Raw genomic sequence first — 25,736 nt, forward strand, 5'->3', positions numbered from 1 at the left:
TTTGCAAGTGCTCTCTTTGTCCCCGGGCCTGACCTGACTTCAGATCTGCTTTTGTCTGTATATCTCAAGAAGTTCCCCAGGTACCTACATATCAACATCAGATGCCTGTACCTCACACAGCCTTGTAAGTTTGTGTCAAGCCATGGCTGTCCCAGAGCCACTGGGGCTCTTGTTCTGTCCTCAAGAAAGAATGCAAAAGGAGAATGACGAGACTTAGGCATTTCTGGCCATTGGTCGAGCAGCGGGAACATTGGCTCACACTCGCCTCACGGGGCAGAATGGTCACAAGGTCAGCCTCGTGGGGCACCTGATCTAGCCAGCTTACCTTTCATCCGGATCTAGGAGAAATGAGGTGAGACCTGTTTGGGGGGGAAACTGTGTAATCAAAAGGAAGGAAACATGACAGACTTTGTCCAGCCCTCACCGGTTTCACAACTCAGCTCCATCGGAGAATGAACTCTTGCAAGGGCATTTTATTACTTAAATGTATTTTTCACAGAGGTGATGCCAAGCAAAGAAAATCCTCTTTGAGTTATATCGCTTTTTCGTTTAGCACTACAGGGTCTTTCATCTCTAAGCAGTAAAATCAGGCAGTAATTCAAAGTTTAAGTTACTGTTTCATTTTTAAAATATCACCTTAATCTTGCTGCATTTGGTCAAAAGTCCGCTTTGACATTTTTGGTCACCTTTATCGACACCTTCATTTTTATTGGCGCTTATGAACATATGCAGGCTTTATTCGGAAAGGCATTTGGAGTTTATTTTCTACAGAAAGTAGAGGGGAGAGAGGAGGAAATTGGGCTGAAGAGCAGACATAACGTGGAAGTGAACGGCTGGTGATGGTTATCTCCTATCAGGCCACAGCGAGATGTTAATGACTTTTCTTGACCTTGCGAAATGTTAGCTTTGGAAAAGAGTTGGTGGAGATGCTTAGCTGGCATCTGTTTTCTCATTTTTCAGAATGTCAGGGGCTGCCGGAGAGCACCATGGACTCTATCGCTCTCGAAATCTGCTGCTGCTCTCCGTGTCTCCACTGCCTCCTCCTGATCGGTGGAATCTCCTTATTTAAGGGAAGAGAGGAGGGTTTTATGCAGAGGCTCTGAGAGGTCACCACTTCAGAAAACAAGATTCAGGAGCTTGTCTCTACAGCCTGTTAGTGGTGACAAAGAAATGCAGATGACAGGAGGAAAGAGACCCCGTGAGGCCCCTGAGACGTGCTTTGGGACAGGAGGCAGCAAGCCCTCCTGCTGAGGGCATCATCATTGACTTCACCGTTGTCTGAGCTCCAAAGGGTTAAGTACCTGGGAAACCTTAAGAGGTCAGACAGTTAGTTTGAAGCCACAGAACGGACCTTTGCTAGGCTGCTTTTCAGAGGTTATGGATCCGAGGTGGACTTCTGTTTGCACGGAGCTTCCTTTTCGTGAGTGATGTGGTCACCTCATTCCCGCCATTTGGTGGTGTCTGTGACATGCTCTCTCTGCTGTAGGCACTTAGAATGTCTGCGGTTTTCTTCCCTCTTTTCTTCAAGAAACTCATTCTTGCTTTGGCTACAGGTCTGGCGGTGCTTCTGGGGGCTTCTTTTCTATCTTGTTCATTTATTCTTTGAGTAAATAATGGTACCCACTATGTGCCTGGCACTGTTCCAGGTGCCTGAGATGCATCAGTGAATGAAAAACCAAGCTCCCTGCCCTCTTAGAGCCTGCGTTCCAGTGGGATCATGATGGTGCCCCTACTGGACACCTGGGAAGGACACTACCTCTTCTGCCTTTCCAGGTACAGAATGATAGAATCCTAAGGGCATGTGACTTTGGCCCAGTTCATGGAGGACACCCCATGGTTTGTGCATCTTGACTTTCTTTGTAGGATATTAGTTCTTGTGGGCACCACAGGCTGAGCAGGAGGACCACTGTGTGAGCTTGGTAAACATCTTGACATGGGGCCATGTAATGGGACCTTAAGAGCACAGTCTTTAGAGTCAGATGGCCTGTGTTTGAATCTTGGCTCTGCAGCTTAGAGCTGGCTTTCCCTGGGCAAACAACGTTTCTGAGCCTCAGTTTCTTCATATGTAAGATGGCTGTTGCTTTAGTTCTTATGTTGTAGAGGCTGGGGTGAAAATTAAAGGAGAAAATGTAGATAAATCTTTTAGCGATGTGCTTTCTTCCATGACAAGTAATTGTAGTGAATAATTACATATATATGTGTATATATACACACACATACATACATATATGTATGCATGCATGTATATATATACACACATATACATTTATATATGTATATATACATATATATGATTTTATAACCATAAATATAGTTGAGACTTTGTAAGCCATTTCTACTGGCACCATAGAGGATACAAGTATACTTAGTAGCTTTATTCCGAAGGATATGCAGATATGTTACACAAAAGCCCCAAAGTCCCGCAGCTCCATTATAAATGGAGAGGACAAGAGGAAAGAGGGGAGCGGACACGGGACTGTGGCAGTTGATAGGTGTGGGCTGGAAATGGGTCTGGAGCCTGGCTGGTGTCCAGGAGCGGGAGTGGTCAGCGGTGTCCCAGAGGAGCACAGCCTGTGCCGGGGGTCTTGGGATAGGAACAGCGTCAGGCTTTCAGCTGAGGGGAATGTCAGAGTGAAGCAGGGACCGGGGAGGAGGGCGGAGAGCAGCTGCGGCAGGAGTGGAGAAGCGCAGTCAGGACCAGAGGTGACGGGCCTCAAAGATGGGGACTTGAGCTTTCCTCTGGGCAGTGAGGAAAATGAGAGCCCTGGGGCATCTTTGGTCTGGCTCTCAGTAAGCAGGGAGAATCACACCGGGTAGGGAGAGGACCGTCCAGGCTTCGCATCTGGTAGACTATGGCCCCAGATGCCACTCGCGGGGCCAAGGAGTATCAAAGTCTGGAGCTGTGTGGTGAGAGATGACTTACTTGGGTACCGTGACTGGAGATGGAGACCCCAGGGCCTGTGCAGACCTGCTCAGCAGGCAGCGAGATGGGCGGGACTGCCGTCCATCCCTCCGGCTGCCCAAGCATCTGTTAAGCGATCAACATTTATTTAGTGCCTGATGTTTTTTTACAAGCTTTGCAAAGCACTGAGGCCAGACAAGTGAATTAAAACATCGTGTTTGCGGAGCTCCCTACAGACAGGCAAGAAGGCAGTCATTGCAATACAGGGCAAATGTTGGGGCTGAGGTGAGCACAGGAGCTTGGAGCCTCCAGGGACACCTACCACAGACAGAGCAAGGTGTCCAGAAGGAGGGGCCCAAGGTGGAGCATGTGTCATTGCTTGGGGGTCTGTACTCTGGAGCAGAGGGGTCACGTGTTTGAGATGAGGGTGGAGGGCTATGTGGGCCATAGATCACTAGAGGCCTTTTTCTGCTGGCTTCAGAACCTTTTCTTTTTATCTGAAGATGACAGGGAACAAGGAATGGGTGTAAACTGGGGTGGAGTATCACATACAAATTTGCATTTTACAGAGATCAGTCCGGCATGGAGAGGCTGTTGGGGGAAGGGAAGAACGAAGGCGGGACTGGGAGGGCTAGAGAAAGGGACTCAGATGCATGGCCTGCCACATGCCAGGATACCACCAGGCACCGGGGTCTCTTCTTGTCCATTCTATGCTCCCGACAGCTCCAGGAGAGGGGATCTTTATTTAGTGATAAGGGAAGGAAGGCTTGGGCAGGGCGTGCATATTGCTCAGAGCTTCACCTCTAGTAAGCAGTGGAGCTGAGTGTCAGGTAGCCTTGTAGGTTTACAGGGAGAGAGGCAGACGGAGCCTGGGCAGAAAGTGTCTCTCCTTCCACCATGGCAGCTGGCAAAGTGACGGTCATGATACAAATTAGGTGCCTCTTCAGATTGCCAGCCACCTCCTGTGCATCCTGTCCTTGGGGGAAACTGCCCCAGCTCAGGTAACATCCCCGCCCCCTTGAAGGGGATGTGGGCAGCATAGAGAGGTGCCTTCCAGTGGAGTGGGAGGGCCCCCAAGGAAGCCGGGACAGCTGGAGAGACAGTTGTCCCAAGGGCATTTATAGTGGCAGAGACATTTTTATTTTAAGCAGGTGCCAGCACCTCAGAACATTCTCTTCCTTTCTTCTTTAGCTGCCTGAGCCCACACACCCAAACTGGGCGAGCGAGAGCAAAGGCAGCCCCTGCTCCTGCCCCACCTGCCTCTCGTGCCTCCCCAAGCTCTCCTGGAGGGTTCCTGCTCTTTCTTCCACTCGAAGCACCTCTGCCATTCTCTTCCTTGTACTTCTTCTCACTTTCTTCCCTCCCCTCCTTCTGTCCTACCTCCTCTACTGCTTTCTTCCTCTTTCTTCTGTCATTCTTGTGTTACTTCCTTCCTTCCTTACCATTTCCCTGCCCACCCCTACCCCCACACCTGTAAAATGGAACTGATAGTCTCTAACCTCTTGAAATTGCTGGGAAGATGATGAATTAATCTCAGCAAGTCCTTTTCTACTCATTTTCGTGATGCAGGCTCATATCTGGCCCTGGGGGATGTGAGCATGGACAGCGTCCAATTCTTGCTCCCAAGGAGCTTACCACAGGTAGGAGTCAAGTTCAGACACCCGATGCTCTTCTTTGAGGCTTTGGCTGGGCCATTCTGGACTGCCAGCCCCTGAGAATGCTTCGCTCAGGGGACCCCGTTATGGTACTTGACATTTACTCTGTTAGCCAGGAGTGGAGGAGGTAAAGCTGGGTGCCATCAGCTTCCGGAACACAGAGGGAAGAGGCCCACGTCATCTTAGCCAGGTCTGTTGGCTAATCAGCTTGACTTCTGTAAGTGGTCTGAACTGTCTGCAACAATTCGAAGTACCTTCGAATAATATTATCATGAGTGCAGTTGACAAAGCAAGGGTTTCATAATTTAGGGAGAAGTGGCCAGCCAGCTTCATTTTCCTGCTGTAGCTCAGCATCGTGGCAGCCTCCAGCAGGGGCCTGCCTTCCCTTCTCCATCTCCCAGCTCTATCATTCCCTTTCCTCCCTGTCCTCTGCCTCTTCATTCAGCCATCCTTCCAGGGGTGCCCGGAAAGGCTTTGCTTAGGAGTCTGTGAGTCACCATGTGGCAGTGGACCAGGTAGAAACTGAACGATCTCCATTCAAAATGAAACCTGCCATTTACTGTCCTTTTGTCCTTGAGGCAGTCGTTTGCCTTCTTGAGGTGTTGCTTCTTAATCTGTAAAATGAACTTACCAACACCACAAAGGCAGGAAATCCCTGAGGCCTTCCTGGAGGGGGAACTACAGCCAGACAAGGAAGCAGGAAGATCTGACTGCTATCCTCACATCCAGGTGTCCTTTAAGTGGCATACTGCTTCACTGCCACATAAATCGGTTCCATTTCTACTTGGGTTGCCTTTCCTACAGGGCTGGAAGGAAGCCTGACATGCCTACTCTTGTGAGTTTTGCCTCTTGACAAGGGTCTGAGCTCTTATTAGTAGTCAGACACAGGGTTGGGGCGGAGGCGCTGGTCTGCCGGTCACCTCTGCACACACGCCGTTGCTTCTGTCCACTCATTCCTTTACTCAGTGTATTTTTATTGAGTGCCTACTATGTGCCAGGTGCTGTTCTAGGTACTTTGGATATAGCAGTGAACAAAACAAAGATCTCTATTGTCATGGAACTCACATTCTTCAAGGAAGACATAAAAAAGTAGAAAAAAAAAGTGTAAGAGGATCATTTTTAAAAAGGTTAAAAAGAGAGACGCTTTCAATGAGCAGGTGGAGACTCGAGCCAAAGACCTGAAGAAGATGAGAGGGAGCAGGAAGGGACATTTAAGTGTCCCTGTCTCCAGGGCCTCTTTGGGTCTGGGACTCTCTGATGCATCCAGGCCATGCCTGGTGAGGCTGTACATAGTCCTCCCTCTCCTGATGCATACCTACCATTCCTCTCTCCTTGGGGGTGTGGGTCTGCAATGTCCCCAGGAGGCTGACAGGGCCTGGGAACTCCAAGTCTTCCTTATCCATGTTGTCTTCCAAATCTCAGATAGAGGACAACTCCCATAGAAATACGAAGTTTCAAGATGCTCTCCAGCCTTAAGAGGCTCCCAGGCAGTGCGGATAGCAGGGCAAGGTCCCACAGGGGAGAAGCAGTGTGAATAGGGTGAGGAAGCCCAGGTGAGTGTTGATGGGGAGCATATGACATGGACAGGGCCGGATATGGGGAGTCGGGGAGATGAGCCTGGAGGGCATTTACGGGGGAGCAGACACCTGTGGGGTGGTCCCCTTCACTGAGGCCCAGTCACTGTTGGATGCCTCTCATGGAGAGCTCCACAAATCAGACAGGAGGAGTTGGCTCAGAGTTGTAACTTGTCACGTGAACTCCTGCTTTAGGGGAAACAGTGTCTCTGTCTTAGGCTCCCTCACAGCGACTGGCCATTCTCCTTTGATATTTCATGTGCAGGACTCTCCACTGGTTTTGTTAAGCAAGTTAAAGTTTATGCAACCTTGCCTCTAAAGACTGGACTGAAATTTGACTCCTTATTTGCAGAAAAAGGATTTGCTACATCCTTGACAAGATAAACAAGGTCCTTAGAAGTTACTTAAGAGAATGACCTGAGGAAAAAATGCCTAGTTCCCTCCAGCTTCAGTTTCCCCAGATACAACTTGAAAGAGTGTCTTTTCAAGGTCTGAAATGCTACAATTCAGTGGGCCTCTGTTTAGCTTTCTCATTGCACGTTGCGTGCTTACATCAATTAAGAGACTTTGTGCTTCAGGAAAACACCAATCATCTGTCTAACAAATCCTTGCCGAACGGCTCCTCCGCACAACTCTAGGCCAGGCCCTGCAGATGATGGTGAATGACATCCTTACTGCCCTCCAAGGGCTCACCCTCCAGCGGCGAAGGGCAGGGACCAAAGTCATTGCTGTAGACTGGGTGGCCAGAGTGCACTGTAGACAGAGAAGTTTAGGGGCGCAAATAGGAGCAGCTTCACGGCTTCACCCTCGGGTGAAGCAAGTTACATTTATTGTTCCCTAGCTGTGGGTTTAATCGTTATTAAGTATATGGAAGCGTTTAAAGAATAATGCCATGAATACTTGGAGACCCATCACAGAGATTTAGCAGTCGTTGACACTGTATAGCGTTCGCATGCTCTCTTTCTTTCTCTCTCTGTATGCACATACATAGGTTTTTTGTTTGTTTGTTTGTTTGTTTTTTGCCTGAGCCATTTAGAAATAATTTGCAGACACTGTGGCACCTCACCCCCAAAGAAACAGGCATTCTCACACAGCCACCTTAGTAGATATTGTTATACCCACAAGAATGTTTCAGTATCACCTAACATACAGCCCACATTAAAATCACAATTTTTCCCAGAATGTATATTATAGCTTTGTGTAATTACTTTTTTTTCAAGATCCGGTCAAGTCTCACCCATTACGTTTGTTTCACCTATTTCATTACTTCTCATCTAGAATAGTGACCCACTCACTCCAGGGTTTTCGTTTATTTGGGGAGTGTTGGGCAGTTATCTTATAAAATGTCCTCAATTTTGAATTTATTTCCTAATGAATAGATTCAGATTAGGCATGTTTGGCACCCATGTCACCTAGGTGCTATTGCACACTTTTGTAGCCCATTACAAGGCACATGCGAGCACTAAATTGGACCCTTGAGCCCTTTGGTAAGGGGTAACTGCCATAGGTGTATTTTTGAAAATGTACGTTTTCCTGTCTTAATAACTAGGTATTCTGTGGGGTGACACTTTCAGACTGTGTTAATGACCTATTCCCCAATAACTTTCACTCAATATTTTTAGTACACATCAAACGATCCTTTCCTGACTCAGTTATTACATGGGGAGTTGCAAAATGATGATTTTCTAATTCTAGCATTCCTTCTAAATTTGTTTAGCTGACATTCTTCTGTAAAGAGGAGCTTTTCCTGTTTTACATTTTTAGCAACTTGGTTTTAAAGTTTAAGGTTCTGCCTTCTTTGGAACTCTTACCTCAGAAGTGTGTGTGTGTGTGTGTGTGTGTGTGTGTGTGTGTGAGAGAGAGAGAGAAAGAGAGAGAAAGAGAGAGAGAGAGAGAGAGAGAGAGAGAGAGACTGACTGACCAAGTGACACATTGCTTGAGAAGGCTGACCCTTCAGTTGAGATGGCCCATTCCTCCTTGCCCACTTCCCTCTAGCCACACTGACTTCCTTGCTGTCTGTCAAGTACAGTCAGCATCTGCACATCCCTTTGCCTGGAACCCCCTTCCCCAAGTAGCTGTATAGCTCTCTTTATTCCTTCCTCTCGTATCCCACCCAGACATCCTCTTACCAGAAGATTTCCTGGTCACTACCTAATCATTCTCTCTCTCCTATCCCCCTTCATGCTTCTCCACACCAGCACCTGCTGTATCAACTGCACGAGAACAGGACTTTTGTCCTGTTGTTCTTTCATAGCCTAGAACATGGCCTGGCCCATAGTGGATGCTCAGTGAATAAGGAACATATGTAGAAATGCATGTTTGGTAAAGCTCTGAATTGAGAACGAAGTCTTTCTCTGCATGGCTCCTTCCAGTTGACCGCTGAGACTCTCCAGCCCTGGGCAGAGATGGATGGCTGGCTGTCCTTCCATTCACCAGGGATAACATGCAGTCGGCAGGCACGCGCTTCACGCCCAATTACTAAAGCCAGCAGAGCTGTGAGATTATCCCCCCTTCTTTGACACGATTTTAGGGGAATAAAAACAAATCAGAATTCATCAACTGTGAACACAATTGTCAACTGTGAACTGTCAACAGTCTGGTTTAAAAATAGATGATAGGTTGATGAAAAACAGCGGAGAAAGCAATTTAAATAAAATGTTAAAAATAATACCCAAAGCATGCAAGGCAACGCGAAGAGTGTGGAGAGCTGGAGAATTGTACTCAGTGGAGACCTGCGCGAGCAGTGAACCAGACAGAGGCTATTAGTTTTGCTTTACAAATCATAGAAGAGAAAGATTTACTGGCCATTCGCAGGAGAACACACAGCCATTCCGACGCGTTGGTGTGTTATGCAAAGTGGAAGAAGAGATTGGTCGGGAAATCTGCTGGCACATATATTTTTAAGTAGGTCAACATTTTGAATATTTCTGCCCATTCGCGAAATCTTTGACTCTCTCCGTCTTCTCTGTTTCTGTGATGACTGGGGAAGGCATTTTTGTCACTGCTGATCCAGGGATCTAGAAGCCTTGGGGCTTCATATTTATAATTGTGCTCATGTGAAATGAGTTTCAATTCAGTGTTTGAAAATTCTTAACTAATTTCCCACTTTCTCAACCTTCCTCTTTTAAATAGTTATGGCTAATTATTTAACTGCTTTATCGTGAATCAGTAGAAAGGCTCGGGTTTTTCATATTTCCTCTTTGCTGGGCAGGAGTCACGGCTGATATTTGGTCACATTCTTTATGTCCAATTGCTCTATATCCTGAGGCCGCCACTCCATGTTATTTACTTTCTTCCCGGGAGAACTGAGCCACCTTGGCACAAAGATCTGTGCTTTATAAACCTAAGACGAGGCGCTTCCATTTCTTAGAGACTCTCTCTTCTTAAAAATCTGGATGGAAGGTGTATTAGTTTACTAGGGCTGCTGTAACAAAGGTCCACAAACTGGGAGTTTTGAACAACAGGAATTTATCGTCTTCCAGTTCCGGAGGTACAAGTGTGAAATCAAGTGTAGGCAGGGTTGGTTCCTTCCGAGGCTGTGAGGGAGAATTTGTCTCATGCCTCTCTTTAGCTTCTGGTGGCCTCAGGTGTCCCTTGTAGATGGCCAAAATTCTCCCTGTTTCTCTTCACATTGTCATCTACCCTCTATTTCTGTCTGTGTCCAAACTCCCCTTCTTATAAGCACACCAGTCATGTTGGAATAGGACCCACCTTAATGAGCTCATTTTAACTTGACCATCTCTGTAAAGATACTATTTATTTGAGTTAAATAGTAAAGATACTATTTATTTGAGAATCCAAAATATCTTTTATGAGAGATGTATTTCGATAGTCACACAAGGTGCAAAGCTTTTCCTTCTAGAGGGAGGAGAGAGCCAGAGCAGGGGTGGTTCCTCCCAAATTAGACACACTTCCGGTATCGGCTACGAGGCAGTGACCATCTGATGGGACTACATTCACAGCTGAGTCTCTGTCCCCCTCCAGTGGGGGAGCCCCGGGCTGTGCCTTTAGCTTTGGCTATTTGTGAACTTTGAGTAATTAACTGGCTCTCTACTCTAAATCCAAAAAATTCATTTTTACCTGTGAGCTCTTCTTTCTTCATAACCCGAAGTTTTTATTCTAGTGAGAAATTATGAGCACCCCTTTATCAGTTCCCAGGGATGTCATTTTGTAGTTTCTTTTTAGCTTCTCCTCTTCCAGGCTGCAGACTCTAAGAGGTAGGCTCCCAATGCACCCTCTTTAACTCGGAGACACTGTCGTGACACAGGTCAACAAAGCCGGGCAGGGCACTGGCTGGCTGCCTGGAGCCTCAGTCCCTGCAGGGCAGGTGTGGAGGGGGCTGTCGAATGCTATCTGAGCAAGTCCTAACTGCAAAGAAATTATCATTTATAATTTTTCCAGTTTTTAATTCCTGCTTTGAGCACATTGTAGGAGAGAAGGTGTGGGGATTCCCAACCCTTGTCATTTGGCCCTGAAGTAGAGTACGAGAGCCAGCAATGGCCCTCAGGTGTTGAGGAGACACTTATTTCTCCCTCTGTACATCTCCCCAGGAGAATCCTTCCACTCTGCTACTCTGTGCTCCACCTGCCTCTTTCCCAGGGAAGGCTGCATATGTCCTGAGGGCGGGAGCCCGGTGTCCCTCTGGGGTCAGGTGCATATTGACCCGAGGAGCAGAATCACTGCATCGGAAAGGTGATGCAGGCCACCTCTTTTTCTCTTGGCTCCTGTTCTCTTGACAGCATTGTATTCAAGAGACAGCAAACCTGCCTTGGGTCTTCAGAAGCTGTAGGTACACAGACCAGGGCACACTTTTGCAAAGCCCTGGCAGCTCTGTGCATTCTTTCCACCTACGATTTGTGAATAGGTGGCCAGGGCTTTCCTGGGCGTCTGTTCCTTGCAGGTTGGGAGAGGCAGCTGGAGGCGACTGCTCGGTGGGAAGGTCCCAGTCTTGCTGCACAGTCCAGTCCAGCAAGAAGCCCTGTAATCTGAGTTTTCTAGCCCCTCTTGGTAAAGCTGGTGTGGCGATTGCTTTTTGGCTTCTATATCTGCTCTTCTGTAGCAAAAACCTGGAGGAGAGAGGAATTGGTAGGAGACCAGGTGGGAAATTCACGAGTGGGACTTAGAGAAGTGCTGTAGGAAGGGAGCAAGTGAGCTGCAGGCCCTCAGGGCGCCTCTGCCTGGTGAGGATTCCAGTGCAGAGCCTCGTGCCTTCCCCCCTTCCCAGAGGCGCCCCCGCACACTCTCACTTACCCCCCCAACATGTGTCCCCAGGAGGTGCGGTTCTAGCTTAGTCATCACCTCTGTAGAAGCCAATAAACTTCGTTTTGTATTTTCTCGTAAGTATTTGATACATGCACATATATGTATTTTTTATGTAAGTTGCCAAGCCTAGTAGCAAAACAAAAGCCTGAGAATCTAACACCCAACTTGTGAAATACGCCATTGCCAATTTTCACAGTGCTTCCCTGGGCTGATGTTGTCATGCTGCCTCTTCTCAAGGTAACCCCGATCTTGATGGTATTTGTCACACACACCCCTTTAAAATAGCTTTTACCACATATATATGTATCTCTACATAACATGTTTCGAGCTTTATAAAAAATGGAATTACAGTCCTTCGAGTTTCCTTTAAATGCCACATATTGTCTTAGAAGATAAAAAGCAGATCCGTGCCCTCAAAGCATGAATTTTCACTGGTACAAATAAATTTCATTTTCTCTGATGGCACCTTCCTGAGCCAGGGAGGGGGCCTGGCTGCCTCCACAGATTTGTGACAGTGGCTGTGCAGGAGACAAGTAACTAGAATGGGCTCCTGGGCAAGTCTCCCCAGGACACTGGTGTTCTGGGCATCCAGGAAGCAGACGGACTAGACTCTGACTCCACTGGCAGACGAGGGTGGGCAAGGAGCCTGAAAGGCAGCATGCCGAATGTGGAGTTCAAAGTGCAGGCTCAGAGAGTGGTGTCAGTCAAGGACGGTTCACCACGAGCATCTAATATACTAAGCTCCAGCACCTGCATCTGTATGCAGCTAGGTGAGTCCATCCTGGTGCCTGAACAGAGGTTTAGAGCAGCAGAGGAAATAGCACCACCTTTCCTCTGCCTTTATCATTCAGCTGCTATTTCCTGAATACCTACTGTGTGCCAGGGGGTAAGGGGTGGTGTGTGTATGTGTGTGCGTGCATGTGTTCGTGAGAGAGAGAGAGAGAGATCAAGATTGAGATTGAGATTGTGCCAGGACCAAGACAGTGACTAAGACCTTTTCCAGCTATTAAGTACTTCACAGTCCGGTAGGAAGTCGGTTGTTCTGTCAGTCAGTTTTTGCTAAATTATGCTGTGGTAACAAGCGATCCCCAAACATCAGTGGCTTACAAGAGCAAACATTAATTCCTCGTGTGTGTTGCTAAGCTGGGGCTTAGCTTCAGCTCTGTTCCCTGTCCTCTGCCTTCTGGGTCCCAGGCAGGGGGATCAGCCCTTATCTGACACATGTCATTTTCATGGTAGAAGGAAGAGCAAGAGAGGCGATGAAACCAGACAGTGGCTCTTAAAACGTCTGCTCAAACCCGGCTTGCGTCACTCCTCATAATCCGCTGAGAGTGAATCACGTAGTCAGGACTGAGGTCACCAGGGAGCGGAAGTCCAGTCGCCAGAGGGCCGTGCTGTGCTCTAGGACACAGGGCAGTGAGCAAAGTGTAGATTCTTCTTTCAGGGAGGCCAGAGCTGTTTGGGAGAAGTATTACAGTCTATCCCAGATAGAAATAGGCAATGACAATAGCAGTATGATAAGGCTTTATGGTAAGTAAATGTAATAAGTTTTGACTTTATAAAATAAATGTTTATATAAAAATATATAGTTTCTCCTAAATTAGCTTTAGGGGTTCTGTCAACAGATGGTTTGGGAACCACTAGTCTGAAACTGATGGTTGCTCCAGAGAGCTGGCCCAGGGGAGAAGGAGGAGGCGAGGCTGGCCGTGGAGTCTTCACTCCGGCCCCCCGGCGCGTGGACACACACCGCGCTATTTAAAACAAAGCTGCTGAGCGCGGCGACTCACCCGCCACCTTCCAGCATTCCCGTTGGCTTTTCTTTTGTCCGTTCGGGCCGTCTCCAGGCCTGTCCGTACTCTCAGGCCTCTTTCTTGCTGCCTCCCCACAGAGACACGCATCTCGTCTCACCTCCGTCACGTCCACATGGCATTAGAAGACACATTGTTTTTGCTTCCTTGTTAAGTCAGTCAACGTTTGAGGCCTGGACCACAGCTTCCCGTATACCTCCTGCCACCACACCGGGCACATACCGGACACCTGACAAATCTGTACAAAAGGGAGTTTTGCATGAAGAGGAAGCCGGCGCCTTAGAGGCCTGTCTGTCGCTCTGTCTCCACAAGGGTGGGCAGTGGCCGTGTGGTGATGGTTGGAGTTGGTACAAGTGTGACTTTGGTGCATTTAGGACCAGGTGGAAAGCGCTCTCTCCCTTGGTTTGTACTTGCTGTGAGGCCCGAATAGCTTGTCGTCTCACAATGAGCCTGTTCATCTGTACTCCTGTGGCTGCCTTTGCAAATGCTGCTGGCCTTTTCCAAAGATACGCATTACTGTTTTCCAAGGGCAAGGGCCGTATCGCCTCTTTTCTTTCTGTTGAAAGATTCCCATGGCACCTGATAAGAGCTGCACACACAGGGGGTAAAATTTGCCTATCGCCTCTTCCTTTGAAACTGCACTGGGTACAGACATGGTCCTGGACCCATGGGCCTTTGCAGAAGACTGATTACACATAGGCCTTGATTTTGATAATTTTATATTAAAATAGGAGTGAACTCTCAGACAACCCAGAGCCAGGCCATTAGTAACAGAGTAGAGTGCAGGGTGTCTGTTCTCTCAAGCCCACCCACATGACAAAGACAGTGACATAGGGCCATTAAGTCCTTAGCCTTGGAGTCAGACGTGGCCATGAATTCTGGCTCCACCCTTATGAGCTTCATGATCTTCCACACATTATTTCACTTCTCCGAGTTTCTGTTTGCTTTTCCACAGTGAAGAAATAATAAAATGGCAACTAATTGTCGTGGCCTTTTGCACCTATGAGTAACATCCTTCTTTTCTGCTTGTGTACTGAATCAGTTGACACTTGAGAGTGAAGAGCTGGCAGAAAGTGACCCAGACACTAGCATTGTTACTGAGAAGGGTTTGACAAGAGGACAGGTGGCTTTGGGCTTCAGTAGTGAATCTGAGAGTTAGGTGGATGCTCCCACCAGTCACAGGCTAGTTAGACAACCACAGGTGTCCTCCAGGGGTAAAGATTGTGTACACTCAGGTTGTAGAGGTTGAAGCAAAAGCCCTCACTCCTCGCTTGTTCCCGAGGGGAAGCACTGGGCCTCACACATCCCACCCAAACTTACTAGATAGAAAGGTACTCTTTTCCCCAGGAAGAGTGTGTGAGCAGCTGAAAGCGACTAGGATGCTCCACTGGCAGGCCTTCTGCTCTGGGGTCGGGGGTTTCTGTGAAGCCTATAGGATTCCAACATGTTTTTTCAGACTAATGCTTTTATTAACAGTTACAGCTGGATATGCCAATTTTTAAAGTAAGACTTCTGGTTCTTCGGCAGTGTTTTTAGACATTATCCTATGCATTGGAAAATCTTAAAAGACCATTTCTTATTTACTGTTGTTCTGTAATCCAGACCTTTAACTGAGATGGGCTCCTCCGTTCTCTGTCTTTGCTCCTGTGAGCTTAACTGGTGAGAGAGGCGCAGGCTGCTTCCCAAGGAAGCCAAGGGGGAGTCAGCCTGGCTGCATTCCTAAAGCCTGTTCTGTCTCTCTTTCACAGTGCAAGATGGAGTTCCACTCCTGTTCTACTGGCAAAAGCCTCACCACACTCTGTGATGGGCCCTGTCCATGTCTCCCGGAGCCCGAGGCACCGAAACACAAGGCAGAAAAGAACGGTGAGTGGGGACCACAGGAAACTCCCTGAAGAAGGGACGGCTGGGTGGGGAGGGCTGGCATGGTCAAGCTCCGCCCTGATGCCATCGACGCGCCATTTATCAGAGCCATTCTCGGCCCCGCGGGGGGGAGGGGCTCACTTGGCGAGTTCCACAGCTTGTTTAGGGACTCTTACCTGAACAGCCTTCAGCTACCAGTTTCAGCTACCATTAACAAGAAAAAGAAGAGCTGAGACTCTTTGGAATTAATTCCTTTAGACCAAGATAGCACTGTGTTGAGAGATCAAATTGGCGATGGTGTGGGAAGGGTAGGGTTTTCGGCATCTCACACTGGGGCCTGCCCTGGGGTCTATCTTGGTCTTCCCTTGAACTCTAATCTCTAAATCCTTTGAACTTCTTGAGGCCAAATTTCAAAACAGACTGCAGAGATGTCATAACGATGAAGGGTACCCCCCTCCCCCCGCCCAAAGTATTTCTGTATTAATGTATTCTACTTGGAATACAGCACAGAGCCAGGGGACAGATGAAAGGAGAATTCTTCCCCAGGGGCAGCTGCTTCTCTTCCACAGTGGAGAGGGGCAGGAAGGTTGGGCTTATTTGGGTGTTTTCATGGTAGAGAAAGTAATGTCATTCCACTGGTCTCAGGTACTTTTTTGAGGCTTCCTTAATGAGACCCTAGATAGAAGTTTGCATTCGCCTTCTGTAGAGCTGAGCTTTCTCAGTTATAACTGGCTAGTCCATGGAAACCTTGCACGTCTGTGTGTGTGCGCACGCGTGTGCACATGTGGACACACACACGCAGGCATGTGTCTTCTATTTGTAAGAGAGCAGGACAATCAGGGTGTGAGTGTATCCATTTGCCTCTTTATACGTCACATTGTCTTTTCCAAGGCATGTAGATGCCAGTCACATCTATATTTGTTCATGCTGGTGACTACAGAAATGTCGTGGTAAAGGGCTCTTTGGGAGGTTTAGCTCAATGTGGTAGGACACCATAAACCGTACAGCAAATAATCTCCATAGATTACCTTTGAGTACCAAAAAGCTGATCTTGTTGCGCTGTGGCCTTTTCATTTCTGTAACCGCAGTAAGAAATGTTCATATGCATAAGCCCCCTTGTGGTATGGCAGAAAACTTAAAGCCATGTGGTGGTAGGATAACTATGGAATCCAGACAACTAACTTCAGTGTGGAGATTTCTTAAGAAAGTTCTTAGGAACCTTCAATAGCCTCTGTTATTTATGGTATATTGTTTATTCTTTATATTGACCCTGCTATTCTGAGGCATGGAAACCAACCCAAGAAACTCTTCTCTACTATTTTGCCTGTAGTATCTATACATGGGGGTGAGTGCATCTCTTCTCAAGGGCATCCAGCCATGCTTAGGGCCCTGTGGTTCTCCACATGAAGTGCAGTCCCTATTTCTTAATGGCAGGCTTGTCGTACCTGATTAAATGGATTCACTCTCAAATCTGACACCCCAGGTACGGCCTTGACTGCACCATCTATTTGTTCAATTATGTACTGGTAAAAAAATAGAATAATTCTGGTGGCTCCATAGTGTAGTGGTTAGCACATCAGCTTTTACATGCAGAAGGTCCTGAGTTCATGCCCCAGGTAGAGCCACGGACCACACCCCAGGGGCCCTAGGCCCCTGGTACGCCTCAAGCAGATGGGAGGAGACACCCCGCCTTCAGAGTTCCAATTCTTAAGGGGAGACAGCAACATCCATAGGTCAGGGGTGGAAGTGGGGTGGGGGAAGAATTAATAAAGAGGGGGAAAAAAATAGAACAAATTCTTATTGACCCTATGTGAGTAGCTATACCAATGTTAAAAGTAAAGAGACTCAGGAAACAGTGCTGTTCGTGAATTCTGAGATCTCCAAACAAGAATATCATTTAAAAGCATTTCATTTCAAAATGTATGTAAAAGCATAGACTACTAAGTTAATGGTGAGAGCTAGATCAAGCAGGAAAGGGGAGGAATTCATCATATACCTATCAGAAATGAGAACAATAGAAAATTATAACAATTCTAGAAAAATCAAAATTATATTTCCCTTATCAGCTCTTTGAGTTGTAAATAATTACTTTTTGGTCCACTAGTTCTTGGGTCAAGTTTGCTTTTATGCAGTCATCTTCCTCTAGAAAGAATCCTGAAACTCCACACATAGTCTCCGAAATCTGGCATTTGACTAAGGAACATCACTTAGAAGCCTGTAACAGTGAGTCTGTTACTTGAAGTATCAATCAAACGTGGTACAGTTCTTTCCATGAGGCTCTGAGACCGTTCTTTTGGTTAAGGAAACCAATTTCTAGGCCGTGACTTACAGCAGAGTTTTTAGATAAGCACAAAGAGAAGCAGAAACTACCTGTTGATGGTAAGACTGAATGTCTGTAGTTAATTTATTACATATCCAACAGTATCCTAAGGGAGGAAGGTATAATCCTCTATCAAGGTAGAATGTTAAACTGTTTAATATGGATTTCATGGGTGTTTCCCTGGAGGGTAAGGACATATTATGGGCGGTGAGGACACTGATAAGTCCCTAGGGTCATTACATGAAATGATTAATAACATTTTACCTGGACAAAATTTATTAAGAGAAGGCCGACCTTTTCCTTTGATTTGACAATTCTTTCCATTCAGCTCTCAATTTGTGACAGGTAATGAGTACCGAGCTGAGGTGGTGGCACTTGGTACGGAGAGGGAGGGATGGGTATGTGGGGGAGATCAGAAGGGACGTGAAAGGCAGCTTGCTTTTGGCAACTTGGCTGTGGGGGGAGGAGGAGGAAGGATCCTGTGGTTTACCTTCCCAATACCTGTCAGCTGCTCCTTGAGACACACCTTTGCTCTGGCCTGTCTCACAAATGCAGGTGTATCAAAATGTGGCGCTATTTTGCTGTAGTTGATGTTTTATTTTCAGTCTTAGCTCTGCTTTGAACCTTAGTCCCACCCAATATTAACATCATTAATGTAGTCACTTCCAGGTCACATCTGTCAATTCAGGGTTGTATCTGAATTCTAGGAAGTGAGGAGGTTGTTAAATGAAGCGCAGTCTTGGTGGGAAGTGGTATTGTTTGTCTTCGCATCCGCCTTAACGGAGTTCTTGCCGTCTTCAGTCAGTTGGCCTGTGCTGTTCGTCCTTACCGCATCCAGTGGGAGATGTTTGAGATCCCATCTGTGGCCCCTGCTCACCGTGTCCATTAAAGTCATACTGCGTCCTCTTTCTTCTATGCCCTACTCTTCTGGGTCTGCAGATCCTCACACAGCCCCTCCCCGGCCCCCTCCAGGGCCACAGAAAACTTGAGGATGCCCTTCTGTGAACTCTTGTGTCAAGAAAGGCCGATGAGGTTGCTGTCTCAAGCCCTCTTTCCTTGGATCTGTCTGGCAGCCATTTCTAGTCTATGCAGAGGATATTTTTATGAGGCTTGCCTCAAACTGGATTTCATATTGATAGTGAAATGCAGATCCTTTTTGCTGCTGGGGCTCTCCACCTGTCTGGGGTTCCACAAGTGCCTCTTCCCTGCCCAGGACCCAGAGTTGGTGTGAGAACTGCAGTGAGCAGAACCTTTCCTAAGGACTCACCTGCCTCTACCTGTTTTACTTCCCAAAGCATCACTCGTAGCCCCAACTTTGATCAGTACTGGATGTGAGTGTCCGTGGTGCATGAGGGCAGGGTCTAACCAATTCTCTTTCGAATATCATAGAATACTCTGCTTCTTCCAGCCTTTGGCCTTTTGAATGATAACTTACTCAGCTCTTGCAAATCACAAGTCTCTTGTCTCAGCTTTAAGGTTCAAGAGCATTTTTGGAGAGTCAAAGCCAAGTGGCCGATTTGATTTTTGCTTCTTCTTCTTTTTTTTTTTTTCTGGCATCTCTTCTTTGATGTGGCCCCTGAAGACATGGCAGAGGGTGGGGGAATCCTTTAATATCTCTAAATGTTTCCTCTCACACCTCTAAATTGCCTCCCGACCTTGGATAAGTTACGTAATTGCTTTATCTCTCTTATCTGAATGATACTGGTCCAGCCTCAAGAGTATGGAGTAATGATTGTCAAAAAAAAAAAAAAAAAAAAAAAAAGAAGAAGAAGAAGAAGGAAAGAAAAGAGAAAAAATTATTAGGAATCTAGGAGTGAGCCTGGGTTTTTGTGCTTTGTCTAACAGTCTTCCAGGAAAGACACTGCCCTGCGCGTCCCCCCCAACACACACACAATTTCTCTTGGTATTTTTCAGCACCCAGCAGCCAGCCCAGTCCGGAAGCCATTTTTTATATCTAACGTTAACTCTTTAGCTTCAGGGTTTTGTTGTTGCTTTTTCTTCAGTCCTCATTGAAGAATATGAGGGATGTCTGCGGTACTTATTTCCTGACTTCTTCACAGTGGTTAAAAATCTAAGGGAAAAATAGTGGTTTCTTACAATTAGAGTATTTAAGATACATTTTTAAACTAGCCAGCACTTCTCCCATTCCAAACTTGAGCCTGTCCCCACCCTACCTCCCCACCCTCTTTCACAGTCAGGGACCACTCACCCTTGGCCTGGGCTCGGCAGTTTTGTTCCGTCCAGGGGAAGGATTTGGAGCTCCCTCATTGCTGAGGTGAAAATTTTTCAGTCGTGGGATGTAAGATGATCAGGTCAGGAAAGACCGTACTTGTTTTCTTCCATACAGTGTCGAGGGTTCTCTCGTGTTCTTGCCAGTTCCCCATCAGGACTAGGGGAAGGCCACATGGGTGGGGCCCCAACCTCCGACCCAGTGACTCCATTTTTATGCTCTGCCATGTTAGATAGCATCTGTAGGAAAAGAGTTTGTTTGGTTCCCACTTACCAGAAGAAGAAACTGGAGACCCACTGAGAGAAGGAATCTTGCCTGAGGTCAGACGATGGGTTGGGGTGGAGCTGGGGGAGAGCTTGGAACTAGAGCCTTTGTTCACACCCCGTGGGACTCCCTTAGGTCATGGTCAGCAGAGTATCCAGCCTGAGGATGATAGAGGGTTTACAGCTGAGTTTGGTGGTGGTTACATTTAATTTCTCCAGGGTCTGACATCACTCACCGGGATCTTAAAGTGTGTTATCAGGCAGAGAATGTTAGTGTGGTCCCCCTCCCCCCCAGCCCCCTCAGCAATGTTTTGAATGACATTCGAGAAGGAAGTAGAGAGATGAGGACGATCTCTGAGGACTGCTCCTCCGTTGCTTCTGTTGGCTCTTGGAGAATGGAGATGAGTCCAGCCAGTCAACCTCATTCTGGAGAAGGCTGTGGAACAGTAACCCTTTACCGGCCTGACATGTGCTGGGGTGTAGGAAAGAGTGAGACCATGTTGGATCCAGGCAGGGGGAGTGGGGAGGTGCTACAGGTTTTCTTCAGCAGAGCAAGCTAAAGAGGAAATGACAACTTCCTTCCGAGCTGTTTGGAGCAGGAGAAAAACAGCCTCCACTGACTTTCCTTTTTTCAAATGGTGATTTCAACCTGAGGGCTAGATTCTGAAAAAAAAGTCTTGGGTTGACAGACGGTTGTCTAATTCCATTACTTATCACAAGTGGAGTTGGGGAAATGTGTTTAAATAGGAACAGGAGGTGGTGCCAAAGAGAAAAGATAAAGAGTTCTTCCCAGCTGTAATGTCTCAATGGAAAAATCCTAAAAGAATTCTACTGCAGAGGCTCCCAGCAAAATGGAGATTAATCTTTGCATCCAGGAAAGAATAGTTTTTCTTTAATGCCTATTGTGTAATGGGGTGAAGGCCTCAGGCTTGCAAACTTGCAATTTAAAGGCAGTTTATATTAACCTTTCCATACCCATTCAACTTCATTCCCGTACTATTCAGTACTGCATTATAGTCAGAAATTAAACATAGAAAGGAACATTTAATTTTTAGGATCTTGTTATTCTAAATGTCATGACTTTAAAAAAAAAAAAAAAAGCTTCAGAATTAAATTGGCAACTGCATCAAGGAAGGAAAACGTATTCGTCAGGTCTCATGAGGTAACTGCTGACTTTGGCTTTGAACTCTGGTTCTGCTTCTGTGAGTTCAGATCTGTGAAATTAGGCCACAGGTTCTCCTCGTCTTTCTGAAGCCTACTTGCTACCAGTTGCTGGGGGGGGGGGGGGGAAGCCAAAGGTGAAAAGAAAGAGAAGGGTAAACTGAGGCAGAGGGTGGCCACAGTCATAAGTGGAGTCCAGGGAAGGGGCAGAGGTTTGTTCTAGAAATTAATGGCTCTGACAGTTCATCCAAACAGTACTCTTCTCCTGCTGTTATTTTTTATTTATAAATTAATATATATTCTTATCTAAAATCCAAATATTATGGCAAAAATGTCTCATATCCCCACTTTCATTAGCTCTTTGTTGTGTATGCTTCCAATTATTTTTGATACACATATAGTCATGTACTTTTTAAACTTTACTCATCCAAAATCAGAATCATATTCTACATGTTTTCATGTAAGTACACACAGTTCTACTTGTGTCTGTGTGTCTGTCTGTCTGTATTCCTCCCTCCTAGCCAACCTGCCCACACTGCTCCCTTGAAGTCTAGAGTTAAGTATGTAATGACCGTTGAGTATTTCCATTTGGACGCCCATAAGCAGATCAAGCCTAACATGTCCAAAGTCCAACTCCTAGTCTATCTCCCAGATCTGCTCTTCTGACCTATAGTATTTACCATCTTATTTAATGGTAGCTCTATATTTCAATTTGCTGAAGTAAAAACAAACAAATAATAACAAAAAACAACAAACAAAAAAAACAGACAAAAAAACCGTCTTAGATGCCAAATATAATCATGTTGCCTCTCCTTTCAAATTGATTTTCGTATGTATTCACTTCTTGTCACCTACACTGTTACTACCCTTGCGGTCCAGGACAGTCTCATCTTTTCTTTTAATAGCTTTGTAATTGATCTCCTGCCCCCTACATTCTTGTTTAAATATAGTTGTTAAACTAATTCTGCAACTTGTAAGTCAGTTGCTGAAATCTCCTGTTCAAGACACTCCAGTGACTTGCCATCTTGTTAAAAGGAAAAGCTAAAATCCGTTTAACGACTGGCAAGGCTCAGCATGATTGGTCCCCACCTTTTGTTATTATACCACCTGCTAACTCAGCTCTGGGCACACAGACCCCGGTGGGGTTCCTCAAATGGGTCCCTCAAATGTGTCAATCACACTCCTGCCTCAGGGCTTTGCACAGATGGTCCCCTAAACCTAGAACCCCTTCACAGACATCTACGTGGCTTACTCCATCATCCACCTCTTAAAATCTTTGCACAAATGTGACCTCAGGAACCCCCTCTGCCCCCCAGCACATCCTATCCCCTTTCCATCTTCATTTTTCTCCATATCATTTATCACCTTCTAACATATTAAATAATCTATTAGATAATCTGTTTGCCTATTTAGTTATCATCTCATCCAATTAGAATAGAAGTTACATGAGGGCTTTTTTGTCTGGATTCTGAGTAATTATTTGTCAAAAGTTAAATGACTTTCCTTCATTCATTTAAATGAGTGGTCCATTTTGTAGATGTACCATAGTCTATAATGATGAAATGACCCCCCAGGAAAAGATTTATTGTGATAAGAGACAATCTGTTTCAGATACTTAAAATGTGAACTGTGCTAAGCACTTGATTACATGTTGATTTCTTCTAACAATGGAATAATTCAGTCTCAGTCCCTGATGAGAAAATGTGAGATTTGTAGCATTTCGGGGCCTTGCCTAAGGTCACACAGCTAGTAAACAACAGAGCAGGAGTGTGAAGCCTTTCCTAGAACTTGCGCTATTACCCTCACATTCTGCTGTGTTCTTAACCCAAATCAAATGTCCATGGAAAGGGACGCTTCCTTTGGAAAAAGGAAAAAAAACACATATAATATATCCACACATTTTAACTAATTTTTTCCATGCTTTCAGTGCTCACAGAATGTACGCCTTCTCTGATAACTCGTCTTCTCTGATGGGATTTTTCTAAAGTAAAAGAATTAACGTCCTCTCTCATTTTCTCCTTTTTCTTTGTAAGCGTGCTTGGCTCTTGAAGTTTATCAAAACACTGGCGTGGGCTCATTGCTCACCACCATATTATGCTTTTCTGATAGCCACAAGTTTCCAATCTAGCTCCTTAAAGATAAAAAATTCATTTGTAATCTGTCCTGAAGTCGACTGTTCTTCCATTGCCCTGCTATCTATTGCTGTGAAAAGACAGCATTACAATAAAAAATAAAGTGAAATTATCATTGAAAGAAAGCAAGCGGCTGTCACCCCACAAAGCCAGCTGCTCAGTAAAATGTCGTAGGCCTCCTTCCTAGTTCCAAGGGTGGTAGTGGGGGTCTGGTCCCTTGGCAGAGCGGGGGGCAAAGGAAGGTGCAGCACCACTCTGACAGGTGTCATAATTAAACGAGCTCAATTTTAACTATAGGAATAAAGTTAGAGTTCAAAAAGACATGGCTGTTTTATTATTATCGCCATCGTTATCTTGATGATTGTTTAAAAACTAAAAGTAGTGATCAGACAAAAAGGCAGGAATGTCACTTTGATTATTCAACTTGAGGAATACATAATGATGCCAGACAGAGCTCAGAATAAGCAATTGGTTGAAAATATAGCAGTAGATATTCAGATCAGTTGGGAGTGCAGTCAAAACAAAAACAAAACAGCAGGCCAGGTCTCTTCAGTCTCAGGAGATCTTGGGAGAGAAGAGATCTGAGAGAGGTCTGCAAATCATGACGGTGTCATGGGGGTGAAACCTCGTGTCCATCCCCTGATGCCAGGAGAGGAGTTTCCAGGGCCCCTTCTGCTGGGAAAGAAGAGCTTTGAGGCAGGAGAAGGCAGACTTGCTGAAACAGTAGAAGTTCTGCTTGTGATTCTCATTATATCAAGATCTAGAGTGAGCGAACAGGAGAAAGTGTTAAAACAATTTAGGAGATGTTCTGGGAGGTGCTGGCATGGTGATACTGGGGGCGGGGGCAGCGGAGACTAGGGGTGGGGCAGGGTCCGCAGAACGTGAGAATCCCCGCTTTCAGATTTCCCAGCGTTGCAGTAGTGGGCCGAGCTGGGGGCAAGACCTTCCGAACTGATTACATTTCCCATGTAGAAGGGTCTGTGTGAGAACCAGTGCAGGCCTCCTGTTCTGTCTCTGCCTGGGCGCCCCAAGAAGGCCTTTATGTGAGCCTCTTTCCTCCTGTCCCAGCCCGGAGAGTGCAGTGCCTCTTCATTTTGGCCTCCTTGGCCAGCCTGTGGTTTGTCTGAGCTTGAGTCTCCGAAATGGCTCTTTCTAGCACGTCATGTGGGGTGGGGGAAGGCTGATGACTGAGCGAGTCCTCTGGGTCCACCCTAGCAAGGGATGCAGGCGTAGCCCCAGCTTTGGCAATCACCTAGGCAGAGGACACTGATGCTGTGAAACCAGATTTGGAAGTCGAATGTCAGAGACCAGAAAATCAGTGCTGACAGGGAGTTTGATCAGAATCCTGATTATGTATCAATGCACAGGACCAAGAAATACTTCAAAAAATGACTTTCAAAAGTTACTTTGAGCCAAGTTTTTTTTTTCTTTTTCTTTTTTCTCTTTTTTTTTTTAAGAGCCCTTTTTATGAGAGCTACTAATCCTATGAAATGACTGCTCTAAGAGGTGTCACTGAGGCTGACAAGGTCTGGATTCCAGGCCCTGCATCTCTCCAGGTCTTAGAACTTAGGAGACTCTGTCCTAAGCCAGGCTAATCCCCAAGGAGTCTTCAGAGCTTGGAAGGATGGCATCGTCTCCCCTTACTCCTTTGATCCGACTTGTGTCTGGATCCCAGTCTGTGGCCCACTTCCTTCAGGATGGGGGTTACTGCTGGCTCTCCTCAGGCTTCAGGACCTGGCATTTGTACTTCTTCCAGACCTACCTCCCAGCCCCCACCTTATCTCCAGGTATTTCAGGATGGCTGCTGTGGGGTCCCTTTACCGCCAGGCTCCTGCCTATAGTTCTGCACCTGCCAGTCTGTGGGCTGCCCCAGCCTTTCCTGCAAGCAGCTCACTGCTGTGAGCTCCATGCCTAGCACACATACGGGCCGGTGCGCAGCGTAGGTCAGGCCATCTTTGCTTATTTGTGGAGTGAATTAATTGAGGGAATGTACAGGCTCTGACAGTTTCAAAACACTTTCATAAACTTGAGCTTGCGGCGGTCACAGCCCTTGAAAAGGTGGGGTGCTGGAGATGAATTGGGCCCATAGGTTGAAGAGGCAGGCTCAGCGAATCAAAGACGCCTGCGCTCTGGTTTTCCTTGTATTAGTCATTCCGGGCCTTGACCTCTGGCTGGAACATAACTGCTGTGTGTGTTTCTGTCTCTTTTGGGCTGGGGACAGATGGCATCACCCAACCCAAGCGCAAGAAAGTCTTCTCTCTTCCTGCATCCTGCCTCCCTGACTTAGGAAGAGGGCTCAAGGTATCTCCGGAAACAGACATTTTTGCCTTGATCACAGAAGCATAGTATCTTTTCGGATAGAACATTCTATTCAGTGTTTCCTTGGGCTCTCAGGACAAGGAAGGAATATTTGGAGCAGCAAGAGTTTGTTCTCATTTGGGTCAAGAGCTTCTGGGACAAGAACTATATACATTTCTATGTTGTGAGGCACCTGGATTAAAAACTGATTACCTCTGTGCCCAATAGGAAACTTGCCTATTCAGGAAAAATACAGTGAAATAAAATGACA

The 25,736-nt window shown here is 46.4% G+C and overlaps 1 protein-coding gene across 3 annotated transcripts in view; it reads left to right on the top strand.

The window, feature by feature from the left end:
- The window catches only part of SPOCK1 (SPARC (osteonectin), cwcv and kazal like domains proteoglycan 1), a 451,375-nt gene that overhangs the window by 356,726 nt on the left and 68,913 nt on the right, over positions 1–25,736 (top strand). For all 3 annotated transcript variants that reach the window (XM_036225148.1, XM_036225146.1, XM_036225147.1), the window contains one exon: positions 14,950–15,064. In XM_036225148.1, the coding sequence (XP_036081041.1) occupies positions 14,950–15,064 (115 nt within the window). The remainder of the gene's footprint in view (positions 1–14,949; positions 15,065–25,736) is intronic.

This window comes from Rousettus aegyptiacus, unplaced genomic scaffold, assembly GCF_014176215.1.
Source record: "Rousettus aegyptiacus isolate mRouAeg1 unplaced genomic scaffold, mRouAeg1.p scaffold_m13_p_7, whole genome shotgun sequence".
Classification (NCBI taxonomy): domain Eukaryota; kingdom Metazoa; phylum Chordata; class Mammalia; order Chiroptera; family Pteropodidae; genus Rousettus; species Rousettus aegyptiacus.